Source organism: Mastacembelus armatus, chromosome 22, assembly GCF_900324485.2.
Source record: "Mastacembelus armatus chromosome 22, fMasArm1.2, whole genome shotgun sequence".
Lineage (NCBI taxonomy): Eukaryota > Metazoa > Chordata > Actinopteri > Synbranchiformes > Mastacembelidae > Mastacembelus > Mastacembelus armatus.
In genome coordinates, this window is record NC_046654.1 from 1722444 (window position 1) to 1736746 (window position 14303).

A 14303-nucleotide genomic window follows, 5' to 3' on the forward strand; every position below is an offset into this window, starting at 1 on the left:
TTTGAACTTAAGGGAATGTTTGGAAGTTTTGCTTAATACTCTAGTTGAATGTGTTTGTCTGACTCTGTGTGTCAGCAGGCTGGTGATCTGTCCAGGGTGTACGGTCCATGCTAACCTGGATGTTTCAGGATAAGGAGCAAAGAAAAAGGATGGATAGGATGGAAATTACTTGAATTATTATCAAAATAGCAGCTGCAGCTCCGCCCAGAATCATCATCATAAATAAATTTTTTCAGCACTTAAAGATTATGACAAAAATTCATTTTAAACTAAACTATATCTTTGTATGAGCTAATTAAAGCAGGGTTGGGGATTTTGCTTTTTCCAGTTATTCCAGGGGATGTGGAACAAAAAACTGTTCTGAATCCAGTTTCATGTGCATTATTTCTCAACAATATATATATTTATACTCCCAACAGTATATTTATTTGTATTTCATACCAATAAAGCAAAATAGTATACCAGTTTGTGTACTACTGATTTCAAGGTTTTCAGGGAAGCTGTGGCAGGTTTGCTGTGCTGAACGGGAAATGTCATGTAATGTCCCACGGCACCTGAACGCAGCAGCGGGGTGTCCAGCTGAACGGGAGGACGTGAGGAAACCAGTTGACCCCAGTCCCATCGGACCCGAGTACAAAGACTGTGTCATCATTCAGGAGGAAACGTCTCTGCAGGAATTTATTTGGTTTCAGAGGAAACATATGTACTGTGGATAAGACCCAGACCCCCTTTTAATCAAACCTGTTTTCACACCAGCTGATTTATATTTTAACTTAAATACTCTCATTTTTTTAATTAACATAACCTGGAAAAGGTGAAATAAAAGCCACGTGCATCAACAATTTATTTACTTATGTTTAATACGCATTCTCCTTTTGCTTAAACTGTCCAATCATATGAACAAATATTTAGTTGAACCATTTCCTGATAGAAACTTTAACTGTCCACCCTCTGACACAAACACAACTTTAAACAGAGATTCTTTAGGAGAAATGTAAAATCTGTTGCAAAACGCCCAAGAGGCTGCAGCAAAATTGTACAAAACCACAACCAAAGACATGTAATTCCACATTAATCTCATTGTGGACAACAGAAAGCCTTCAGACTCAAAAGGTTTTAGGAAAAGTCTTTAAATGATCCAACTCATGCATGACCTATTAATTCCTTTATTGAGTTTAAGATGATGTATTTTTTTTGTCCAATGAACAAAACCCAAAGAAATTCAATGAACTATATATAAACTATAGACGAACTGTATGGACCATAACTTTACAAGACAAACCCCCCCCAGCAAATCCTCACATTTAAGACACTGGAAGCAAAGACTTTCCTGTTAACTGCTGGCGATTCATTGTTTTTAACTATGGAAAACCTGCAGCTATGATCGACGTGCAGGATATTAATCAAACGACCATGTGGTAGGATAGCAAAACATTCATTCTTTATTGACTGGAAAAATACAGGGACCAAAAAAAAAAGAAAAAAAAAACCAAAACATGTGCAGTTAAATTGATACCCGAAAACACCCATGATTAAAACCCCAAAGCAAACTTCATTTCATGGACTGAATACATCTCGAAACGAGCGAGTTAATGTGCCGCAAGTAAAGCGCTACGTTACATCATGCCACAAAGCAGAGGAGGGTGAGGGTGGGGAAGGTAGTAAAGGAAGGAAAAGCCAGGCTGTTCAGGTCATTACAGAGCATCGCAGGTCAAAGCCACAACAAGAAAAGTATCATCATCATCATCATCTGAGTCGCTCAGATCGCATCTATGTCAATGTCGTCGTCTTCTTTCTCAGGCGTGTGTGGTTTCACAGTCTCCACTTTGAGCTCCCGGGCAGAGGACGAGTACACCACCTGAGGACGGAGAACAGCAGGTCACACGTCTCCTCCATTAGCTAAAACTCACTGAACCTTCACCGCTCGGCTCCAAAGATACGTAAAAATGTGTTTGCCAACACATTTTCTGATAATTTAATCTAACTCATCTGTTTCAGTTCTCATGTTAAAGCTTCTACTGAACCACTGAAGGTTTGAGGAGACAAATGAAGTGAAGTGTCTCGGGACGTTATGTAAAATTAGAAAAAAATAAAAATAAAAAAAATGATTTGAGTTAAAAATTCAGTGTTGGTACCAAAAATGTTTTGATCCTGATTGAAAGTCAGTGTCTTCAGCATTTTACACTGAACACGTGACCTTCAGGGGGTGTAAACCTGAACCACATTTAGACCAAAGTAACCTTAACTATAACTCAAGTTATATTCTGGTGTAAAACTAAAAATATTACTGAAATAAAGTAGATTCAACATTTGCATGTAAACAAAATGTCAATTTAAAACAATTTGTTTTCTACATAAAATCATTTCGATTCATTATTTCTGTCCATTTACCTCAACGTTCTCATCTTCCTCCACCTCCTCTTCCTCACTGCCCCCGCTCTCCTCCTCGGCCTCCTTCAGCCATTTGACAAACGGCGCGGCCTTGGCGTGGATCTCTTTGGCAAGTTCCTTAGAGACGTACTTCTTAGAAACCTGGTGGAGAAAAACAAAGGCGACTTCAATTATCTCACTCCTAAGTTCAGCGTGGTGCGTTCAAAGGCAAAAAGAGAATCCCAACGCCTGCGTGCACAACGTTTGATGAGTGTTGGGATTAGTTATTTTATCTCCTGCACTGTTCATCATCAGCTTAACAGCTTAATCACCATCAGCAAAATCAGCTTTAATCAAACAATGACTTGACAAACCCACAGTTACTACGCACAAATTTAACTTTCATCAAATTAAATTTAAAGAAACTTTAAGGGATTTTTATCTTAATCTGTAGGAAGCCAGTGTCAGTGAGCCACCTTCTCTGCCCAGGCGACTATGACGTCCTCCTCCAGCAGGTCAGCGTCGTACAGGTCCTTGAGGATGATGGGAACTCGTGGCAGCAGCTGGACCTGATGCAGCTTCACGACACACTCAAAGCCTCCCATCAGGTACTTCTGGGCCTTCTTGTTGTTGTGGCAGAACTGAAGTGGAATGCAATCAGAAAAAGGTCAGGGGGAGGAAGAAAGAGTTTACCCTAAGTCTTCATATTGATGAGAGCTAAGACACGGTTCACTGAGTTCACGTGTAAAACGTCAGGCTGCAGTTACTGAAATGTTTAGAGGTGCAGCAGAAAAGGTCAGAAAATGATCCTGTACAGCTGAACTTTTCAATTCACGTGGGCCCAGAATAAAGACGAACTATGGTCATCCAACGTACTCGCAGGAAGTGGCGTTTGTACTTCTTGATCTGGTCACGGATGTTCTCGTCGAAGAGCAGCTCGCTCAGGATGAGAGGGCCCATGGCCTTCACATCCAGACGTTCAGCCTCCGCCAAGATATCCTTATCAGCCCCGTCGATGGTTCCACTCTCCTTCTTTTGCTGTGGATAGAAGAAAAGTTAGGAGGTGGCTACATAAAGTGTTTTCTTTAATTCTTATGTCAAAAATTGAAACTTTAAACCGATAAGCTAATTAGATTCTAAAATAAAACTATGATTGTCTCCATAATTCAAACTCCTCAAGATTCTTCTGGGTAACACTGGCAGATATGTGAGGAAAACAAATGTCCAAGCAGAAGGTAAACCTAATTCAGAGCTGTTACTTTTACAAAGTTGTAGAACAGGTTGACCCTCTCCTCCAGGGGTTTCTCCAGGTCGTCGCTGAGCGTCAGGTTCTTAGCGTGGTCGCTGATCTCCTCCATTCGCCTCCTCTGGGCCTCCTCCGTCGTCTCCTCTGCCCAGTCTTCGTCGTCGTCGTCTCCGTCCTGACGGACGGTCAGAAGAAAGTGACATTCAGCGAGTGAGGAAAGTGACTTCTGCTAAATTAGAGTAAAACATCTCCCAAACTGGCAGAGAGACAAGTGCTCAGACTAAAGTGATTCCTTGTGAGCCTGAGCTGACAGTCTGAACTGTTTGAAGAAAGATTAGCTCAAAATGACCTCCAGATGTGAGGGCTGCACTGCAAACATCTGTGCAGGTTTGTCATCCTGTTGTAAAGATTTGATCTATTTGAAAAGAAAAGTTGGATTTTAATAAAAATGATTTAAACGAAGTGTAAATATGTCACACAGTAGAGTGGGCTGTTAAAAATGACCGATTGATTCCTACAAGAGAAGCTGAGTCAACAGGTCAGCACTATGTAAAACCTTCAGGATTCCTCAGCAGAACTAACCAGGAGTTTGAGGTTGGTCTCAAAATGAACCGTTACTGTCCTTCTGGGATCTAACAAGCATGTGAACAATTATGAGAGTTCCCTTAACTCAATGAGAACGACAGACTGAAATACTGACTAAGGTCTGACTGAGTGCTCATGATTAAAACCAGCACCTGACTAACTACATCACTGAACTCAGGGACCACAGGGTCTGAGAAAACACATGACCAAGATTAAGACTTTGCAGCTCTGGACTGTGTTGGTGACCCATCAATCCAGCACCAGACCCTGGTGGGTCTCAGAGCCCAGTAAGAAACCTGGTAAGGTAGGAAAAACCCACCACAGCCTGAGGGGCGTCAAAGTTGTCGTGGTTCCCAGCTTCTCCACTGCCAGAGCCGTTCTCCTTGTCCTTCTTGCGGTTCTTCTTTTCCTTTTCCTTCTTCACAGATGCAGATCCACTATCATTGCTCTCTGTTGGGAGAAACAAACTGCTTTCATCAGAACTGTCCTGCTGCCTGAGCATCATTTACACTAATCACTGCATGAAAGAGTGGAAGTGAGTGGACGACAATGTCAGTCCCATCTTTTCATACGTTGTGTTGCGGTTTGTGTTAAATGAAGAAACCCACGTGTGAAGCTTCATACGTCACTGGCGCTTCACAAAGTGCCTTGAGTTTTTAAAGTTTGGCAGTTAAAAGGAAAACTGGTGGACTAAGGAGAGAAAACGACAGAACTAAACACTGAAAAGAACATTTTCACGTAACAATTTAAAGAATCCTTTAGGCTTGACTCATTTGATAAGAGAAGAGAAGAGAAGCCAACCATCGAATCCAGTTGGGTTGGTGCACATTTGATCAACACGAACAAGGAAAACCTCACCTGGTGGGTTTTTGAGGATGAATGTGCAGAGTTTGTGTCTGGTGTCGAGCATGCCGCGGTATCCACAGGCCTTACAGGAAGTGCCAATAGTTTGTTTCTTGGGATTGACATGCTGTAAGACACACACAAAACTTTATTAGAATTACAAGGAGAAACAATTGTCATTTACCTCCAATCATCTTGTTCAAATGAACTCAATACAACAGAGACTGGAACAAAGGTCTTATTGGGACCAAACATTAGTGCAGCACTTCACGCCTCAGACTTGGGTTAGAGCTGCTGCAGAACATTTACCAGATCAGTTTCAGGGTTGTCACACTCGGCACACAGCACAAATTTTCTGATGAACCCATCAAGCATGTCCTGCAACTTGTTCGCCTCGTGGGATCCGTTGACGATGTATCGGTCATTTTTGGTATCAAACTGGGTCTGAGCGCCGAGTTCACAACCAAAAAACTTGGTCGGGTCTGTGAAAGAGAGCAAGAAGAACGTGACTCTTGCCTGTGGCCAGATCTTAAAAAACAAAGATAATCCTGATGTGAGGAAAAGACTTTTTAAACCTTGTTTTCTATGTGATTCACACAAATCCTCCCTCATCAGTTAGGTGTTTTACATTTCGCATAATACAAACCTTTTCCTCCACTAAAATCCTGCCTCAAGGGGGGAGACTAAATCAGTCTTACTTTAATCCATCAACACTGTTTGGCTGAGCAGTACATCTACGAGAAGTGATAACTGAGGGTGCACTGCAAATCAGAATTTCAAAACAGAAGCGCAGCTTTGTAGCAGGGTAAGTCACCTGTGGTGCTTTTAGGTCGATGTCTCGTTACAAACTGACTTTACCACAGTGTTTGGTCTGATGAGATGATACTACACACACTGTTACTTACATGTTGGAGGCCGGTTCAGTGCCTTTGCAACATCAACCATGTTGACAATGACCGTCTTGATTCCATTCCCTTTGCCTTCAACCTGGGTGGAGAATAAAAGCAAAAAATACAGACCATCAACTCAAGTCCAAAATGCATTTTCCCTTCAGAGAGAAGATACAGCCTCCATTCATCAGTCCCCAACACACTGCTGTCTTTGTCAAATTGACAAAGCTGTGGTTTGTTCCTCTCCTGTAAAAACTTCAGACACTTATATCAGCTTGGACACATAAACTCAAAACCCTGAGAAGTGTTACCTTGGCAATCAGACGGGGCATCTTGTAGCGATAGAACTGGTCTGACACGCTGCGGTTGACGTTGACAGACATTTTGGCTGGATGTTAACACTATCAGCAAAATAAAAGGATCTTGGTTGGGGATTTTTCGGGATCTTCTGTCTGGAAAAGAGGGGATGACATAAACGACTGCAAGCGTGCTCGGTCTCTGACATGAAAAACGTTGTGCCGCTGTGGCCGCAAGCTCCTTGCTTGAAGGCTAGATTTCCACCACACAGGTTCCAACGGCTGCGCAACAGCTCTGAAAGAGGACAGGGACAAAAGCAAGCCATGTTTAATAAAAAAAGAAGTGGTTTAACAGTAACTTCATGTCTTTTAGCTTAAACCATTTATTTTGTGTAATGCACAGCTGCAACTAATAAAATAATATTGAGAAAATGTGACACCATCAGCTGCAGCCCTAATTGTGTACCCTAGACTGAATGAAGTGCGGTCTTCCTAGTAACATGTATGGATATGCAGTTATGACATTTAAGTAGCCAACAGTGCTCAGGGAGAAACATCTACTGTATTTACTGAATCTCATGACTTTAATCACTTTGTTACCCCCATTTAAAGTTTATCTGTTTGCACCAAGGGTCTGAGAGTAATGCAATTTCGATTCCTGGTATCTGCTCTTCATGCGGCAGAACAGACAACAAAGCAGACTTTGACTTTTAACTTGAAAATATCTGATTTGAGCTTTAATTGTGGGTCAAACTGTAGATATTTGTTGTCTTCGTATAGTTCAAATACTAATGTGAAATCAATATGACAGTTCACAGAACAAATAGTTAACACTTATTAGTTGCGGATCCAGTCGTACATATAGGACTGATTTCAGAATGAATGTAGTCCGTTCAGTAACAGCTCACAACACACAATAACCAAATAAACCTACTTCTTGTTGTACGCAATGATTCTCTGCAGCGACAGAGGAGCCCAGACCCAAAGACAGCTGAAGGATACTGCAGGGCGCCTTACACAAATCTTTCTGCTCTTTATCAAGTCTGAGCATAAATTCCTGGACTAACAGTTGAATTAAAATATAAAGACAGAAGACAGATGACAAAGCCAAACCCAGAAAATACCCATGTGAGCAAAAAAAAAAAAACAAGAACAGATTAGTCCAAAGTAGAAAAATAAAACCCAGACAAGAGTGGACGCCTTTTCAAGCCTTTTTTTTTTTTTTGGACCATACATACACAAAAGAGGTTTTAGTGAAAGCCCTTTGTCCTACATGTGGGGGGGGGGCCTCCGGCTTTCTCTTGTTAACAGGTCACCAACAGGAGGCCCAGCAGCCAAACAACTCTCCCCTGCTTTAACACCAACCACCCAGGCTGTGGTGGCGATTTCCTCAGCCATGTCAGTGTGATTCCACATCAAATGACTCACGACGGCTTCGTCTTGGCACACAGGCGTCCAGGGCCAGGCGTTAGAGAAGGGCAGAGGTCAGGACTATTTCAGGAGGAGGCTGGTTCGCTTTACTGGCTGCTTGGTGCAGAGTGCGTCATACAGTCAGTGCACACGAGTGACTGGGGTGGGAGACGCCATTTTGAAGCAACAGAAAACATGTCACGCTGCAAAAATATCGCCAGGAAGACTAGGACCACCACCACACGTCTCACTACACATTTAAAACAGGTCTTGAATTGTTCCCACAACTCACCGTTTCTGCAAAACAAAGACATAAACACAACGCTGATCGTCCAAGAGCCGCAGTGAACGGTGGTCGATGGCTGGGGCTGGTGTATTGATTGCAGCTGGGTCTTGATCGGGCTTGTGGCTCTCAAAGACGCACACTGAAACACCCTGAAGCGTCAAACGGTGCAGGTGCCAGACTCAGACACAGAAAGAGGGTATCTGGAAAGTCCTGGGGTCTGGGAGAAGAACCTTTAGGGGATGGGGGGGGGGAAGCGCAACGTTATTGTTAAACAACAAACCAAATACTAACGTTAGCACCGTCAGGTGTCACGACCGTTCTTCATCTGGGTGAGAGTAGCTCAGTAAAAGCCACTACAGCGAAATAACCGTTAAAATAATAACAGTTACAGTTAAACAGCTACGTCAAGCAGCTTTAAAAATCTACGTCAGTAAGAAGCTAACTGGCTAAAGCTAACGTCACACGTGTTTCTTCGCTAAATTCCCCAGAATTAAAACACGCTTAGTAATTTATGAAACCACGGTTAGTTTTAAAGAGATGTGATACGATTTACAAATAAATATCTAATTACAGCTTCGCCTTCAGTCTCACCCGTTATGAAAGCTCATAACAGTAGGACACCAGGTAATAGTCAGAGCCCAGATGCTAAAGTGAAGCTAATAGGTAGCCGAGAGCTGTCGACACGGTGAAAACAACTTAACGTTAACAACGTCGCATTTTTTAATTATGACTAGCTAACTACCTACATTTTCTCCGTGGAACTACAACAATGGATGTAAAATCCACGTCGGAGTGAGCCGAGGAAAATGTGATGAAATTAATTCCTACCTTTCCTCTCGAATGTTCTGCGCGATGCTGTTATTCACGTCGCTTTTACTGGCGTTGTCAAGCTAACAGCTACAAGCTACTTCCGGTGATATTTCAAATTAAACGCCAGCGTTTACCGTTATACGTCACATGTTTATGTGGTACTTGATTCCATTAAGATATATATATTATACGGAAGTATGGATTTAGTAAAATATTTTCAGTAAAACAATACTGAATGTATGGATGATTAAGACCGGAATGAAATGATGATGGAATGATCTTTTTTGCTAGTTTTCCAGTTTTCTATAATAGTCACCTCAGCATTTAGGGATATTCAGACGTCAGGTCAGTCTTGTATCCCCGGGCTCGGTTCATCCATTATCGAGGCCCTTATGGCGAAAGCTACAGCAGAAGTATCTGTTGACCTCTTTACTATTTTGAAAGGACCAAAGGACGTATTTTATATAGCTTGACGCACGCTCTAAAACACTCTCCTCCCATTGGCTGACGGCGTGACGTTGTACGTGCGTATGTGCTTCCGCAACTTGACTAGCAGAAACAGCAAAATAGAAGATGGTGAGTATAAAATGGCGAAAAGACCACGATTTCCCACATTTAGCAGGCGTTTCGACCACTTTACTCGCGGGAGGTTCTCTAAGACTAGATACCGACGCGTGGGGAACAAGATCGTTGTTTCGTCTCGTTCACACAGGATCAGTTTCATAGTTTTTCTTTTAGGTGAAGCTCCATTTTGGAAAGGATCAACGATCACATGACAGTTGAGCAACGTAGTCCCCCAAAAATTCATTGCAACAAGCTGTGAGCAGCCCTAAAGTCACTCTTTCCATTTCTCTTTCGGTTTGTCATTTTGTCCTTTTTCTGTTTAGCTGAGATCACGGCGTTTTTTTTTCTTTTAACTTGTTTGCAAACAGTTAGCTAGCTGGGCTAACAGGCTAACAGCTACTTCATCTAATGAGACACTTTTAATGTATGATAATAGTAATAAATAATAAGTTCTTAGAAATTACAGTTTTCATATTAGGACAACTATTCATTCATTCATTCATTCATTCTGAAATCTGCAGAGGTTGCACAGAAGTTTGGAGAAGGGCTGCAACTGACTATTATTATCAATAAACCTGATTGGTGTTTGAGCTATAAAATGACCAAATGCTGGTCAGATAACTCCAAGATTATGTCTTCTGGTGTATTTTTAGTTTGACAGTTCAAATTGCACAAGTGTTGAGCCTATAATTACATAAAGTGAAGACAGGAAGTGTAGGTGCATTTACTTTTGTCACTTAATGATGAATTGATTACCAAAATAGGTGCCGATTCTGTCAATCAGGTAATAGTTTTCAACTCTAGTTTGTAGGAAGATATTTGCAAAGAGTTGAAGGGGGTTCTGGGGAAGCTGTCTCCATTATGGAGAGGGTGCCCACCTGATGGCCCTGTAGACCTCCCACCCACACTGAGACCCTACTTGGAAGAAATGAAAGCAACAACATCAGTAGATTAGTGGAGACAGCGCGGTCAGCAACATAGGATATAATGTGCAACCAGGTTTAGGATAGGGAGGGTTGGAGCACAGTCTTGCCTTAAAGATTGTGACAGCGTGGCCTGATAACCCCCCACCCTCTCTGGGGCCACATGACGGTTCAGTCTAGATAGGGAGCTTCCATATGAAGGATCACCCATTTCTTGGCACTCTGTGTGTTTTGGTAACTGTATAAAGGCCATGTTTAGGTGCAGCTCAAAATCAACATCACATAATTCTTGCCTTTGCTCTCACTCAGTCACGTGATTACAATGGTTTTGCTCTATCGTTATCACTAACCATCCATCATTAACAACTGATTCAACCACACTGTCGTTTAACTTTTTTTTTTTGAATGATTGTCTGTTTAATCCATTCACGTTTTAATTTCTAATTTCAGTTTACCCCTTGTCCCAACCCCTTTATCTTTTTTTTGTGTGTATGTGCGTATTTTCCTCCCAATCTTTGATCATGCCTCACGTCATTCTCTCCATGCACATCACGCCTTCCTCCCTATCTCACCCACTCCCCTGTCTCCTCCTCCATCCCTACTCCTTGCCTGTCTCCAATCTACCAGGCTGGTCACCGGGTAAGTGCCCTCGCTCTGTGTTGGACCCCTGTTCTCTGCTCGCTCTTCTGCCTGGCACACTAACATGGGATTGGGATTGCACAGCCTTGGAGGTCTGCTGTTTTTGCATCTTTTAGCACAGCAACTGCAGTGCATTAATCCGGCGCCCAGCAGACTCTGGTGCTTAAGTTACACCTGCTCTTTGCTGTTATTCTAAACAACAACAAAATAGTAATTACTCATCTACCCAGAGAGGCAGGAAGTCAGACTAGGAAAGTTAAAGATTCCCCATATTAGATTCCAAGACCCTGTATAGAAGTCTGCAGATACTCAGGTGGGTTTGATGGCCATGTTCCTGAAGGTGTTTCACCAATTAAATGATTCCTTTTTTTGGAAATCCATACGAGTGACTCATTAATTACAAATCTGGAGACTTTCCACCTGGTTTGATCAAAAATATTGTTACAACTGAACATCTTCACAGTTTTTAACAATTCCTGGTTTATTTCAGAACATCTTCACCCGTGTTCACCTAAACTGATATTTAGGGTACGATGAAACCATGACATGTTGGTTTGTTATTCGCCAAAGCAGTAAGACACTACCACAACTAACATTTACAGCAGGGATGTTAAACTCCAGTCCTTGAGAAACACTGTCTTCTGATTGGCTGAACACACCTGATCCAGGCAGTCAACAGTGGGTAGGACAGGGAGAGTTGGAAAACAGGCAGGACAGTGGCCCTCGAGGACTGGAGTTCCCTGATTTACAGCGTTCGATGATGTCTGATGGATTTATAAGGTTATATATGGGTTTCATGTTAATATGAACCCTCAGGCTATTGGTGTTTGTTTGGTATTGACTTCTTGTGTTGTGTGAAAGCAAACATCTTTCTCTCTCATGTCGTACATCTGTTATTGAGTGTCTGAAATCCAGCTGTGCTGATTCAGTTCATACTTCACCATGGGCAGTTTTCTGATTAGTAATATTTAAAAGCCAGTTTGAATTCAGACACTTAATATACTTAGCTTCTTACTCACAAACATTGCTTATTTACAAGTTTGAGCTTTATGAATTAAGCCTCTTGATCCGCTGTACTAAATTATTATAGAGTGCAATAACATTAAACCTGACACTATATTGATAAAGATCCCAGACAATTTAACAAAAATGATTGTGGAGTACAGTGGTTCTGGTGGAGTCTGTGTGCATCACTGTCTGCAGCAGGGCTCTGTTCTTGGCCCACTGCCTTTCACAGTGTTCAGACACTACAGGGCTCATCGGATGGTGACTGACCTGTCTGTGTGTCCTGTGCGATGCTGTCAGTTGGTCCTGGTGTTAGGTGACCTGCACATCCCCCACCGGTGCAGCACTCTGCCAGCCAAGTTCAAGAAGCTGTTGGTCCCGGGGAAGATCCAGCACATTCTCTGCACAGGAAACCTTTGCACCAAGGAGAGCTATGACTACCTGAAGACACTTGCTGGAGACGTTCACATAGTCCGAGGGGACTTTGATGAGGTATGTAGTAAATACTGCCCTGTCAAATGAAAACAAGTGAATATACCTCATTGTCTTTCTCTCTTTTTTTCTTTTTGACCCCTATCAGAACCTGAACTACCCAGAACAGAAGGTGGTGACTGTGGGCCAGTTTAAGATCGGTCTGATCCACGGCCACCAGGTGATTCCATGGGGCGACATGGCCAGTCTGGCGCTGCTCCAGAGACAGCTGGACGTCGACATCCTCATCTCCGGGCACACACACAAGTTTGAAGCATTCGAGAACGAAAACAAGTTCTACATCAACCCTGGTTCTGCTACAGGAGCCTACAGCGCACTGGAAAGGTAGAACCACTGACAAAACCCTGTTTGCTTTTTCAGCTCCTGTAGCCACCAAGGCTGCGTTCACACATGTACACTTCCTTGTGTTTCATCTCTAATTATGTTAAGACTAGTTTGTTTTACAAGCCTGTTTCCACTGTAGGATGTTTTATCTAATACCAGTCGTTACTGAGTGAACTGATTTTACAAGATGTTTACAGTGGGGCTCGTAGATAACATTCAAAAATATGATTTTTTTTTTCATATTCTTTGCTAAATATTAAAACGACCTCTCTCTCTACAGCAACATCATCCCGTCTTTTGTATTAATGGATATCCAGGCGTCTACGGTGGTGACGTACGTCTATCAGCTGATCGGTGACGACGTCAAAGTTGAACGAATCGAGTACAAGAAATCTTAAAGGGCGGCGACAGGCAGAGGGGAAGAGTTAGGTTAACGTGCTTCAGTTTATCATTTCATTCCTTTCCACTGGGCAGCAGCAGCTCCACCAGTAGCTCCACCAGTAGCTCCACCAGTCACCACAACGTCCACACTGTAACAAACTGTTCGCTAACTTAACTCTAAGACACATGTATTATATTGTTTATATGTCATCGGCATTTGCTTGCATTTAAGCTGTCCTTTGGTAACTGTAGAGAATACAGTAATGTCACATGTATTTGTTATCAAAAGAAATATTTGGTGCCATTTTATTTCTTTTTTTAATTTCCACCCTTGTCCTGTCCATGTAACCACCAGGGTTTAGCTCTGTGTAGTCGACCTTTCAGTTATTTTCCCCACAATAAAAATCTAATTTCACTCCATCTCTTCTGTTATCATAAAGTCTAATAAACATATAGCTAAGGGGACATACTTTATAATGCAGTGCACAGTCTGCAGTGTGATGTTGTTTTACTCAGACGTAGTTACAGTGGAAGAAAAAAATACTGTGGGAAAGTAAAAATGAGAAAAACAATAAATTTTACAGACAAAAGTTTGAGGCTGAGCTCCAGTGGAGGAATTTGGGCTCTTTCTAAAAACCTGGTTATGGCCCTGACTTTAAGATTAATGAGTAGAAGCTAATGAAATACACTCACAATAGGTGTCAGAAAGGGTAAATGTTTGGCTTGTGACACTGGCTGTAACCAGTAAAACAGGCTACAGCAGAAAAAAATCAACATATCCATCATCTGTACCCCCTTAGTCCTAACCAGGGTCCCAGGGATCTGCTGGAGCCTATCCCAGCGCTCTTTGGGTGAAAGGCAGGGGTCCACCCTGGACAGGTCCCCAGTCCATCACAGGGCCACATAGAGACAAACAACCTCACACACTCACACTCACTCCTATGGGCAATTTAGAGTCACCAATCAACCTGACATACATGTTTTTGGACTGTGGGAGGAAACCAGAGGACCTGGAGAAAACCCACACAAGCACAGGGAGAACATGCAAACTTTTGTGTTTGTTTGTGTCAGAACTGAAACGGAAAAAATGAGAACTGAAAAAAAAAAAAGAAACTGAAAAATGAAAAATTGAAACTGAGAAAATGAGACTTGAAACCATATTTCTGTTCAGTTGTTATCGTCACATATCTCATTCCATAGTTGTCTCATCAAAGAGACAATCATACAAACACTTAACAC

The 14303-nt window shown here is 42.2% G+C and overlaps 2 protein-coding genes across 7 annotated transcripts; one reads left to right on the forward strand and one right to left on the reverse strand.

Moving 5' to 3' along the window:
• Window positions 1-1419: 1419 nt before the first annotated feature.
• eif5 (eukaryotic translation initiation factor 5) lies at window positions 1420-8850 on the reverse strand. 4 transcript variants are annotated; one of them, XM_026331355.1, is made up of 12 exons: window positions 8755-8850; window positions 7933-8156; window positions 6246-6386; window positions 5950-6031; window positions 5354-5526; window positions 5060-5171; window positions 4521-4651; window positions 3630-3791; window positions 3247-3408; window positions 2847-3011; window positions 2392-2532; window positions 1420-1858 (listed from the first exon to the last, which is right to left on the reverse strand). In XM_026331355.1, exons 3-12 carry the CDS (start codon window positions 6315-6317, stop codon window positions 1760-1762), a joined length of 1299 nt encoding a protein of 432 aa, XP_026187140.1. In that variant the 5' UTR covers window positions 6318-6386; window positions 7933-8156; window positions 8755-8850; the 3' UTR covers window positions 1420-1759. The 4 variants fall into 4 exon arrangements, with proteins under 4 accessions (XP_026187140.1, XP_026186920.1, XP_026187000.1 ...); XM_026331135.1 differs by having other exon boundaries at window positions 6246-6525; XM_026331215.1 differs by having other exon boundaries at window positions 6246-6525; window positions 8673-8760.
• A 383-nt stretch (window positions 8851-9233) lies between these two features.
• Window positions 9234-13538, forward strand: vps29 (VPS29 retromer complex component). 3 transcript variants are annotated; one of them, XM_026331558.1, is made up of 6 exons: window positions 9249-9312; window positions 10851-10862; window positions 12168-12359; window positions 12448-12683; window positions 12964-13107; window positions 13420-13538. In XM_026331558.1, exons 1-5 carry the CDS (start codon window positions 9310-9312, stop codon window positions 13079-13081), a joined length of 561 nt encoding a protein of 186 aa, XP_026187343.1. In that variant the 5' UTR covers window positions 9249-9309; the 3' UTR covers window positions 13082-13107; window positions 13420-13538. The 3 variants fall into 3 exon arrangements, with proteins under 3 accessions (XP_026187424.1, XP_026187343.1, XP_026187265.1); XM_026331480.1 differs by having other exon boundaries at window positions 12964-13484; XM_026331639.1 differs by lacking the exon at window positions 10851-10862 and having other exon boundaries at window positions 9234-9312; window positions 12964-13484.
• Window positions 13539-14303: the final 765 nt, after the last annotated feature.

Bases quoted from the DNA above. Each gene is read 5' to 3' on its own strand.
- eif5 (XM_026331355.1), bottom strand. From the start codon at position 6,317: ATGTCTGTCAACGTCAACCGCAGCGTGTCAGACCAGTTCTATCGCTAC. The intron at 6,032-6,245 runs GTAACACTTCTC...TTCTCCACCCAG, and splicing joins TGCCCCGTCTGATTGCCAAG to GTTGAAGGCAAAGGGAATGG. The intron at 2,533-2,846 runs GTGGCTCACTGA...TTTCTCCACCAG, and splicing joins TAGTCGCCTGGGCAGAGAAG to GTTTCTAAGAAGTACGTCTC.
- vps29 (XM_026331558.1), top strand. The intron at 12,360-12,447 runs GTATGTAGTAAA...GACCCCTATCAG, and splicing joins TCCGAGGGGACTTTGATGAG to AACCTGAACTACCCAGAACA. The intron at 12,684-12,963 runs GTAGAACCACTG...CTCTCTCTACAG, and splicing joins GCCTACAGCGCACTGGAAAG to CAACATCATCCCGTCTTTTG.